Below are 12,430 nucleotides of genomic sequence, written 5' to 3' on the forward strand. Positions count from 1 at the left end.
TTGTTCCGGGGTCGGGTCGCCGGGGCGGCAGCTTTAACAGGGAAGCCCAGACTTCCCTCTCCCCAGCCACTTCAACCAGCTCCTCCGGCGGGATCCCAAGGCGTTCCCAGGCCAGCCGAGAGACATAGTCTCTCCAGCGTGTCCTGGGTCGTCCCCGGGGCCTCCCGCCGGTGGGACATGCCCGGAACACCTCTCCAGGGAGGCGTCCGGGAGGCATCCGAACCAGATGCCCGAGCCACCTCAGCTGGCTCCTCTCTACGCGGAGGAGTAGCGGCTCGACGCCGAGTCCCTCCCGGATGACCGAGCTTCTCACCCTATCTCTAAGGGAGAGCCCGGACACCCTGCGGAGGAAACTCATTTCGGCCGCTTGTATCCGGGATCTTGTTCTTTCGGTCACGACCCAAAGCTCGTGACCATAGGTGAGGGTAGGAACGTAGATCGACTGGTAAATCGAGAGCTTTGCCTTTCGGCTCAGCTCCTTCTTCACCACTACGGACCGTTGCAGAGTCCGCATTACTGCAGACGCCGCACCGATTCGCCTGTCGATCTCCCGCTCCCTCCTACCGTCACTCGTGAACAAGACCCCAAGATACTTGAACTCCCCCACTTGGGGCAGGATCTCATCCCCGACCCGGAGAGGGCACTCCACCCTTTTCCGACTGAGGACCATGGTCTCGGATTTGGAGGTGCTGATCTTCATCCCAACCACTTCACACCCAGCTGCGAACCGCTCCAGTGAGAGTTGGAGGTCTGGGCTTGATGAAGCCAACAGCACTAAATCATCTGCAAAAAGCAGAGATTCAATGCTGAGGTCACCAAACCGGACCCCCTAAACGCTTCGGCTGCGCCTAGAAATTCTGTCCATAAAAATTATGAACAAAATCGGTGACAAAGGGCAGCCTTGGCGGAGTCCAACCCTCACTGGGAACGAATTCCACTTACATGCAAGACACCATTTAGATAACCTTAACTTTTAACTTATTGATCTGGCCACGGCAATAATATAAAGTTTGTTCTGTACTAGCTTCCAACTTCAATAGCTCCTAGCCCATTTGACCTTTTGACCCCAAACCAGTGCAAGGTTGAAGTAGTTTACTTGGTGTTCAAGGCACACCTCTTAGTTTTCCAATTTATACATTTATAATTTTTTAATGATTTTTTTAATTGACTGACAGATTTCAAACTTCAATAGCTCCTAGCCCATTTGACCTTTTGACCCCAAACCAGTGCAAGGTTGAAATACTTTACTTGGTGTTCAAGGCACACCTCTTAGTTTTCCAATTTATACATTTATAATTTTTTAATGATTTTTTTAATTGACTGACAGATTTCAAACTTCAATAGCTCCTAGGCCATTTGACCTTTTGACCCCAAACTAGTGCAGGGTTGACATACTTTACTTGGAGTTCAAGGCACACTTCTTAGTTTTCCAATTTATCCCTCCAAAAAATTTTTTTGATTTTTTAAATTATTGACTAGCTTCAAACTTCAATAGCTCCTAGGCCATTTGACCTCAAACCAGTGCAAGGTTGAAGTACTTTACTTGGTGTTCAAGGCACACCTCTTAGTTTTCCAATTTATCCCTCCAAAATTTTTTTAATGATTTTTTAAATTATTGACTAGCTTCAAACTTCAATAGCTCCTAGGCCATTTGACCTTTTGACCTCAAACCAGTGCAAGGTTGAAGTACTTTACTTGGTGTTCAAGGCACACCTCTTAGTTTTCCCTTTTTTTTTATGTATAGGTTGTTAATAAATTTACTTGATTAAAACTTAAGTAGCTGTGAGGTCATTTGACCTTTTTGTTCATTATCAGTGTACATTTGTAGTCCTATTCTTGCTGTTTCTGAATTTTTCTTTTTTTTCATTCAGACAGCTACACATTTTCCATCTGTTTCGTTAAATCCTACCACAAATTGAATACGATCTGTCAATATACTTGATACAAGTACAGAAAATGCATGCTTGATTTTAAACTTTTTATTTTAACAGTGTTTTTATTAATCAGGCAGCCATCATTCTTTTTTTTATTGAGCCATCATTCTTTTTTTTTCTTGAGAAAAAAAATAATAATTCAAAGCCCTCAAGCGGGATTCGAACCCGCATTCTCAGGTGGGACAGGCGACCACTTCAGTTACCGAGCTACTCTTCCATGTGACGTCGCAGTAATTTTTTCTGCTTTTACAACACTGTTTCGGCACGTACGCCAGCTGTCACTGTGCGGTAAAACCTGAAAGAGAAACGCAACAGAAAAGAAAGTGCGGCTGGCTTGAACAAAACGCGGCTCAGTTCACCGCAGTAGTTTACACCTGGTGGTCTATTCAAGGCGTTTCTCTTTCTTTCCTACATTTCACTTGACTCTTAATAGAAAAAACAACAGTTTGCGCTGGGCACATGAATCTGCAGTGTTGAGACACCACTTCCAAGTACGCTGTTTTTTAGTTCGTGTCGTATATAATTCGCTATCCATTTTTTAAATATGACAGATTATTTATCAGTTGTTTATAACAGCTCTATGAGATGTTATGTGCCATAAATTTTAAATGTGCACCAAGATATAAACGCACCGACACAACCAAGGGCATAATAGCCCCCCTGCACGGAGCCCTGATCTCAACATGATGCAGTCAATCTGGAATTAAGAGACAGACACAACTAAAATATTGTAGCGTCGCCGGTGTTGTGCCGACCGAGGCTGTCATCGGTGGGTTAATTTATGCATCAACGCGGGGCTGTCATTGGTGTGCTGGTGCACCAGCCCGACGCTCCGATTGGTGGACTAGATAGGGTCAGTGTAAATACAGTGGGGAGAACAAGTATTTGATACACTGACTATGGGAAAACCCATTGGCAGTGTATCAAATACTTGTTCTCCCCATTGTAGTTGTTGTTTTTGCATTGGTGAGGTGGCGGTAAGTTAATAAAGAAAAAGAGGAAAAAGGCGTTGAAGCTCGTGTGTTGTTGTCGCGGCCAAACTTCCGCTTAGCAAACGTTACAATAACAATATGCAAGGGGAAAAATTGTGCTCTCTCTCTGCTTCTCTGATGAGTACATACTACAGACTCCGCGTGTTTCTCGTTGTTTTAAATGGCACATTATCGAGCGCGATTACGCGAGAGCTCACGAGGAGACGGAGTTGGCGGACCGCAGCCGTGCAGCAGCCGGTATTATTTGCCTGTTTTTGATGGACTGGGTGGCACGCAGTCAACACTGAACCGGACCGGAACCGCAACGATCACGCATGCGGTGTACCTGGGCCTTGAGAGAGGCGGGCTGCAGCCAGACTCATCTCACTTGAAACACCGCAATCTAAAAGCACTCCGCGAAGCAATCACGTGGTACAGCCGGGCAGCAAGTAGTGACGGGATCTCTCGTTCACTTGAGTAAACGAATCCATTCCGGTTCGTTCAGTAAAAAGATTCGTTCAAACGAATCGTTCAACGAATTGTTCGCCCCCCTCATCTCCCTCCCCGCCCAAATGAATCGTTCGGTTAGTGAACGGGAAGTGACGTTGCCGAACGAATCACCAAAGACCGCTTCGCAGTATAACTGAACGGGAAGTGACATTGCTTGGTCCCTCCCTCTCTTGCACATTGACCACTCGTCGTAGTTTCAGAAATGAGTGACAGGCGATATCATTCTGCTTTCACAGACAGCCTCGTCTCCCTCCCGCTGCTCCAAAAGCGAGGGAGAACTTCCGCGTCGTCTGTCCTAGTTCTATGGGCTCAAAGTCATGGCTCGTGCTTGCATTTCGATTTAGGACACGGTTAAACATTTTCCTTTTGAGGGGGAAGTGGGGGTTTGGGGTCGGGGGCGCACGGACTTTCTTTAGCATGATCTTGCTCACATATACAATGCTGCTGCTTCTACCAGCCAACGCGGCATGCTTGCTGTCACGAAAATAAAAATAAATCGAAAGTTTAATTCCTAAATATGGAACGACCAACACATCATATTTACCTCTCGCTCTGTTGTATTTTTGTTTTTTATTATTAAGACGACCGTATTGAATTTTTGCACTGGTATTAATAAATAAAATAATCCGGTCAGCTCCCCTGTAGTCCCCGCATCTCAGATCGTCAAATGCTGACGAGAAATAATTGTTTGCTCTTTATGATGTCGCCTTTCTACTCTCATTAGTCTGTTAAGAAAAATGTAGACATATTGCGACATCTCCCGTGTCCGCGCGCTTTGTTTTTGGGCGCTTGAGTAGCACATGATGGACGGATTGACATAATTTGTCAAACCAACCGACACCCTCTGACACGAAAAAAAAAAAAAAAAAAACACTTGGAAAAAATTGACATGTATATACAGTTTCATTGCAAATCAGTATTATGGTGATCATTCTAAATATTCTTTTTTTTCTGTGCACATATGAGGTAAATATCGCTGCCATGAAGCCTCCATATAGTGACAGTTCTCTGCCCGCTTCACTGCCGTCACGCGACCGCAGCTCAGCTTTTGCTTGCCTCGTAGCTACGCATGTTTTAAATTACTGTAAATTTGATAGTATATCGTCATAGGTACAGTCCCGAGTCTGTTGAGAAAAGTAGAACACTAAACCATGCTCGCTAGATTTGTGCGGTGTTTTTGTCTGTTTGAGCAGCATTTGATAGGCTCCACGTTAACAAATATGTGACAAAGTCATTTCCTTTCATTTTATGACTCGTTCACCGCATAGTCATTACTGGAAAGTCAAGTTAGCAGCAAGCTAGGTCAGGAACCGGAGGACCGAATCACTGAACGGGAAGTGACAAAACTCAGTCTTTCCCCCCTGCCTGCACGCTTGCTGCTTAGTTGGCCACACGTGGAAATGAGTGACAGACGCCTTGATTCTGTTTCCGCTCCCTCCCCTGCCCGCGATGAGGCTGGCGTCTGATTAGTCGTGTGCGATGTCAGAAGACGCCGCCGCTTGCTCAACGCCCTCCCACGCAGCGAACAAGCGCCACCAACTTCATAGAACGAATCAGTGCAGATGGTGATTAGTTCGGTCTCGTTCACCCAAACAATTCGTTCAAAAAGAACGAATCGTTCGCGACCGATACAACACTAGCAGCAAGGCTTCGGACGTCATCATTTTTCGGACCGCCCCTTAATGAAGCGAGCCTAGTTTGCGCGGATCGCAGAAGAGACATCTTTCTACTCGAAGCAGGCTTCGCAAGGTCGGCGCAACTCGTGGCATCACTATCAGAGATATTTGACGTCTCTTTCGGAAAGAATGGACCAAGGTAAGTGAAATGAAAATGCCTCCATTAATTTCGCTACAAAAAAAAAAGAAAACGACGTGCAACCGTTATAATAGAATTAATCTGCGTAAAACTTTCGGAAAGAATGGACCAAGGTAAGTGAAATGAAAATGCCTCCATTAATTTCGCTACAAAAAAAAAAAAAAGAAAACGACGTGCAACCGTTATAATAGAATTAATCTGCGTAAATTTGCTAGCAAACTAGCGTGAAGTGTCTAATCCGCTACTTCAACTGGTGTAGAAATTTTGGACAACAACACCAACGACATTTTTTTTTTTGGGAAGTAATGCTTATCAAAGAATACATGGCTCGGAGATGTGTCTTGAGCCCCCCCCCCCCGAAAGATGGACACGGAGTGTGACATTTGAAGTGCGTCGTCAAGTTCTTTCCAAATCTGGGGTCTTTTGCACACAATGCCAAAGATTGTACACTTGAGACTCGTTGTTTGATCATCTCTTCTAGTAATATATGTGTCCTGACGGTTTGGATTTGAATCTTGGTAAAGTTTTATCTTAAAAGGCGTGGCAGCATGAAAGGATCCTCACCTCTTAACGGTTGCGTGCCTCTGATGTTGCCTTTGAAGTTCAAACAAGGGCATAGGTTTCGTCCCAACATTGGAAGGGACGATATAACAGCATTAATCAGACCAAATTGGGCGAACGGGGTTCAGGGATACATTTCTCACGAATATGAATAATGACCTAATTAATTGATAGGCTAAATGATCAACGCAAAAGAAATCTGTATTGACTTACACTAACTTTCATATGTATTAGTTGAAGTGATACATCGTTCGATTCTAAGCATTGTTTTCCAAAACCACTAAAGAAACATTTTGAAAACTTCCAGAATAAATGCCTGGATTTTTTTTTTTTTTTTTTAGCATGTTTAAATTGCAATGTTTGAACAGAATTTGAATGATATGAACATACAGTACACAATCATCTCAACTATCCAGGATGCAAGAAATAAACCATTTTCTTAAGCCCACTCCACATTGTCTGTCTAAATAAAGACATGAAATACAATCGAAAAACATCTTAGTTAGGGACCACCCAAAAAATAGAATTTAAAAAATGGAACCTTCCTTCAGGTAAAACACTACTGCTTTTGTCCACAAACACAAGCAAACTCAACAAGAAATGAAATCTCCTCTGGGCTGCTTTAAGACCACATCAATAAAATAAAAAAGAAAATGGGGACACTTCTTTCTTCCTACTCGAGTTTTGCAGGTTAGCATATTCATACAATTTAATGTCATGCTAACTATGCCAAATGCAGGTCGGACTTTCAGTAGCAAAATTAGTGGCGTACCATGTCATCAGCCAATTAAACGTGTGTTTGAGGGAACAAAATGGACTGGCACATTCAGCAAGTGAAAGGGCCTGTCAGGAGATAATGAAAGTCATTTACTCAATCATAGTAGGGTCAATTCTATCCATACAACATATGGAAAGACACTCTAAATTATCTATATAACTGAACTCATGATATATAATGATATATGTGTGTATATATATATATATATATATATATATATATATATACATATATATATATATATATATATATATATATATATATATATATATATATATATATATATATATATATATATATATATATATATATATATATATATATATATATATATATATATATATATACTGGACTGTCTCCGAAAATTAGAATACACAATATTCTAATTTTCTGAGACAGTCCTGTACATTAATCCACCATTTAAAGCAGGGGTGTCCAAACTTTTTGCAAAGGGGACCAGATTTGGCGTGGTAAAAATGTGGGGGGCCGACCTTGGCTGACGTCCTTTACATAGAACAATATACAGGACTGTCTCAGAAAATTAGAATATTGTGTATTCTAATTTCCTGAGACAGTCCAAATTAAAAAAAAAAATTTTTGCCAAAGGTTTTTTTTTTCTTCTTGGATGAAAAAATTTGTTTGATTGAAGCAACTTTTATTGGGACGGAATGATTTAGACACAAGTGTCCTACCCATAATATGGCTCAAACACACAAAGGATTGCTTCGATCAAAGAAAACGGTTTCAATGAAAAAGGAAGTGTTCAAATGCAAATTTCTGAGTCTCAAATATTTTTTCACATTTGTTTTACGATTGAATTTTTGGGGATTTTTGATTGAAGTGATTTTTCTTTTGAAAAGATATATATATTTTTTTGTTTGAAGCAACTTATTTTTTGATTGATTAATAAAGGCACAAATGTTCTCGCCAAATTGGGGTCCAAACGCAAAATTACATGACTTCAATCAAAAAACAAAACCTGACTTTAAAAAAAAAAAAAAAAAAATTCAAAGAAAAATAGTTTTCAAATACATGTATTTTGAATCATTTATGCACTGCCCGTCTGCCTTAAGCTCCCTTTTACCTGCACATATGTCCTCACACAGAAGATCCAACGTACGATAACCAGGGAGGTGCGGGCGCAATACCGGATCCTCCCAACGAACCGGACTGGAGAGAGGGCGGAGCGTACGCTATACCGGATTCCTCCAACGAACCGTTGGCCGATCCCACGCACTGGATAGAGGGCGGAGCGTACGCCATAGAGGAGTGGTCCAACAAACCTTTGGACGATCCAACGTACAGGAGAGAGGGCGCCATACCGAAGCGTTCAAACCTTCTGCAACCGTTGGAAAAAGACTCCCACCAACCCCAAGTGGCCTTAAACCGGGCCCCGGTTCTACCCGGGCTGGCTGGCGGCCGACGGCACTCCGGACCTCCGCCGGTGAGTACAGATTTCGGAGCAAGTGTTGCTTCCCCGAGGCCAGCAGGAAGAGTTAACTGAGCTACCAGGACAAATCGAAGCCGTGCCGAGCTCCGTAAATAGCACAAGTAGAACCTGAACAGGGTCCTGGAACGAATTCGCTTTGTCTGTAGAGGTAGCACTGTACTATTTCACCAGAGAACTCATTTAAATCAGCGTCTGTTAAACAAATCAGGTATTTCTACCAAGAACATGGTTACATTTAGACCTGATATGATCCCATGGCTTTGTCTGTCGCTAGAAACCTGGTTCAATTGAGGCTGCTTGCCGCGATTGCTTCGTAAGAAGTGTCTTACCCGCCGCCAAAGCGATCGACATCCAAATTGAGCAGCTTCTCAAAGCTGGTAAGTCTTGTAATTGTCCTAAAATTTCAATTGACTGTAAGCTGTGTGTAAACGTTAACCAGTAATGAATGAATGAATCTCTAATGTTTAGGGACCCTGGATAAATGGAGAAATTGAATTCTTTTTTTTGTTTTTCATTTAACTCAGCTTAATAAAGCCATCCAGTTACTACTTCTATTCAGCTTGGAAGGAGGACCAGCAGTGCACACATGAAATAAATAAATACACAATGAAATATATCATTCAAAGTGTCATTCAAAGTCTCCTATTTCAATATTTATTCATTTATTTCAACATTTCTTTAGTTCAATTTTTATTGATGTTTATCACTTTTCATTGATTTATTCCAATTTCTATTTCTTTCTTTCGTTTTATGTTTATTCATCGTTTTGACTTGCTGGGATTACTCTTGTTTGAATCCTGTGCCTAAATAAATACCAGGAAGAAAAGACAAACACACACTTCGTCAAGACTGATTCAGTGTTTTGTTTTCTGCAGGCATCACAAACATATTGTTATAATAAATATTGCTAGCATACAAAGGCCCCACTACAAACCCAATGTATGTCTAGTGTTTGCATTTCCATACGAACGGCTGTTGTCTGTCGGACAACGACTCGCTAATTCAAAAGCACAGTGGTCGTTTGGGCCACCTCCGAGTTTTATCGGAGGAGAGGCCCAATCGGCCATTGCTTGCTTGCTATTAGGAGAACCAGAATTCTCTGGGACTTCGGGTGTTAAAGATGCATTCCATTATACATTCGATTTTCTTTGCATTTGCTCGTGTGATTAAAAAGACATTGGTGTTGTTTGTCACTTTCTTTGTAGGCAAGACCGACGCGAGCAAAGCAGCTCCTGAAAACATCTATGGGCTGGACAGTCACCTCGCGAGGGGTATCAGAAAGAACGCCCGAGGTCTGCTCAAAAACAAAAGTGTGGAACAAGTCACCTCTTTGTTCGCTGAAAATTTGCGTGACTCAGCAAGGTAAAAAGCTGCTCATCCTTTCTTGAAAAACTCCTTTCACTCTGAGCCCGCAAAACATGGCGCCAACTATTGGTCAAAATATGTACTATAAAATATTGCCACTGATTTAACATTTGATGTGTTTCGAACAACATCATTTAGTACAAGAGAACAATTGTGGTGTATTAGCGCCTACATGTCTTTAAGATCGAGGATCCCTTTATGGAAAACAAATCACGGCTATCCACCTCCTAGAGGAAAGCTTATTCTGTCCTATGGTTAAACCGGTCTTTTCCCTCCTCTTCAGTTTTCAGATGCATTTGAAAGCGTTTGTAAAGTCTCTAGTCGTGGCTGAGCTGAGGAAGAAAGAGGCCTTCGAGTCGGAAAAAGAACAACTCCTTCAACTAGTCCGGAGAAAACACTTCGTGGAAGCTTTCGAGAAGGTAACACACCACATATTTACTCTCACGTCAACAAAATGGAATATTTTTTGTGATACACGACTAGGCATGTTCCGGCATGAGATTTTGGCGGTTTCACAGTATTGCAATTATAGCTCCAAAAAGTGTTATTATGAGATGGATGGGTCAAAAAAAAAAAAAAATATATATATATATATATATATATATATATATATTTTTTTTTTTTTTTTTTTCCTCCCCCCATTGAAGAGGATTTTTCCAAATATTTTTCAGAACATATTTGCAAATTGGAACATGAATGTAATGTCCAAATAAATAAATGAATGAACAAAAAATATCAAATATTTGAAATCAAATACAAATAAATACAACTTATGGACTATAGCCACAGCTCACGTTGCTCAACACTTCTCAATAAAATTGAAAAAATATATACGGTATATATAAATATATACCATTTTGTTTCAACCCAGCCGTAAAACGAAGGTAATTAATTATATTTATTCTTCAAAATGTCTGTCGTTTTTATCTTAGAATCATTAATTGATGTCTCATATTTCGTTTAAAATATATATATCTATATATATTAGGGGTGTCAAACGATTAAAATTTTCAATCGAGTTAATTACAGCTTAAAAATGAATTAATCGTAATTCATGGCAATTAATCGCAATTCAAACCATCTCTAAAGTAGTGTTAATAGTTTATGTTCATCAATTAACAAAATGCAGCGAATTAACAGAACAGAAGCATTTTGTAAATTGATAAAAATAAACAATCATTGATTATATTTTTAAAAGCATTCTTAGTTTACATCATTTTTTCACGCCTAATTAAAACTTTTTGCACAGTACTGTATATATATATATATATGTATATATATATTTTTTTTATTGCTTACTTTAAAAAAAAAAAAAAAAAAAAAGTGAATTTCGGGTAGGATCGGATCGGGTTGGATGAGAATACCTGAATTTTCCTAATTCCTCTCCAGGCCCTGTTGAGCGTTGACCACCGATTGCTCGATGCTGTGTGCTTGGCGGCAACCGATCTGGATTTTATGAATATACAGCCCAACCCATTGCCCCCATCACTTATGGTGGCCATCGTCCCACCCCTGTCTAAGGGCATCAAAAAGCTCAAGGATCGCCAACTGGAGTAAGCCCAAGACACAATACCAAAGCACTTGCAGATAATTTGACTGAAGGTATTCGTTGTGTTTCTTTTCAAACGAATCCAAATATAGCACTTCAAAGATGTCATTTTGAAATTGTGTGAGACATTTTCTCATTTTTTCAGAAGGTACACACACACGAACACACAAACACGAAACGTTTTTCACGTGGCCGGCGAACAACCAAATGCCATAGCGACCTCGGTCCATTTAATTGAAGATTGAACTATAGCGTTACAAGAATGAATGCTGTTTTATACGCCATTATTGATGTAACCCTTTCAAATATTTCTCTGGCTCCATTTGTGCAGATTTTTGTTGTACCTAGTGTACACGTTGGACCAAACGATTCTGGACAAGGAAGAGAGACAGCGCATAGCGGAGGAGCTGAAAGAGACGAGAATCATCTTTTCTGACTTCAGGGAAAAACCACCCGAAGAAGTTGATGTTACAATGTTGTCACAGATCATTGATAAGATGGACGCGTTCATTGGCTGAGAGCCATATAATATCCCAGAGGAAAAGAAAATCTGAAAAGAGATCTCCAAAATATCTCATTTATTTCTCCTAGACAACTGTGAGATCTGTGTGACGCCAAACTGAGACTAAGGTTTATTTCTCCTGTGTCTGTTTTTTCTCTGGAGCAATAAAATGCACTAAATCTCAATTTAGTCTCATTTTAAGTTTCAGAAGAGATCTCAACGAGCTCTCATATAATTCTCAGAGTTTCTCAACTTTTGTGTCTATTTGTGATCTCAGGCAGAGAAATCAGAGAGATCTCTCGATGAACTCAGTCTACTCTTATCACAACTTCCGTTCATGCATCTCATACTGAACTCAGACAGAGCAAATGAAGAGCTCTCCACAAGCACTCGTTGGATTCTCAGGCAATGCAAATTTATTTGTATAGCATAATTCAACACAAAGCAATTCAAAGTGCTTTACATCACATGAATAACCACGATCAGAGATAAAATGATTTTAAAAAATGAAAAACATTAGTTCAAAAGAAAGTTATAACAAAGACAATGGAAAGTCAATGATAAAAAAAACTGTTGAATATTCTATTAGCAGCCTCTAGGAAATCTATTTCTAGGTAATGGCTTTAAAAAAAATCAACTGTTGAGGAATGGATAGTTATTGTACATGAAATTTACATCACGGAGAAGCTGTCATTTTAACTTAAATTAGAGATTGATACATTTTATTTGATATGGTCCAAATGGACAAACGTGAAACCAATTAGAATAGATTTCAATTGATGCTCAACAGAGAAAGTAGCTCCTTACTTTTTGGGGGTAAGAAAACAATATCAGATGTGCTCCCAAATGTTTTAAGTTGCTGTATGTTGTTTATTGATGTACTTTTAAATTAATTTATTATTTATTTAATTTCTTTTTTGTTGTTGTTTCCGTTAAAAAAGTAATGTATCGAGAAATGGACTATCGTCATTCACTGTTGTAAGTACAATGTACAG

At 40.2% G+C, this 12,430-nt stretch overlaps 1 protein-coding gene across 1 annotated transcript; it reads left to right on the top strand.

The window, feature by feature from the left end:
* The first annotated feature begins 5,124 nt into the window (after window positions 1-5,124).
* LOC130914674 (uncharacterized) lies at window positions 5,125-11,451 on the top strand. The gene is made up of 7 exons (XM_057834095.1): window positions 5,125-5,230; window positions 7,676-8,013; window positions 8,294-8,396; window positions 9,225-9,381; window positions 9,668-9,803; window positions 10,774-10,937; window positions 11,265-11,451. Exons 1-7 carry the CDS (start codon window positions 5,221-5,223, stop codon window positions 11,449-11,451), a joined length of 1,095 nt encoding a protein of 364 aa, XP_057690078.1. The 5' UTR covers window positions 5,125-5,220.
* The last annotated feature ends 979 nt before the right edge of the window (window positions 11,452-12,430 follow it).

This window comes from Corythoichthys intestinalis, chromosome 4, assembly GCF_030265065.1.
Source record: "Corythoichthys intestinalis isolate RoL2023-P3 chromosome 4, ASM3026506v1, whole genome shotgun sequence".
Lineage (NCBI taxonomy): Eukaryota > Metazoa > Chordata > Actinopteri > Syngnathiformes > Syngnathidae > Corythoichthys > Corythoichthys intestinalis.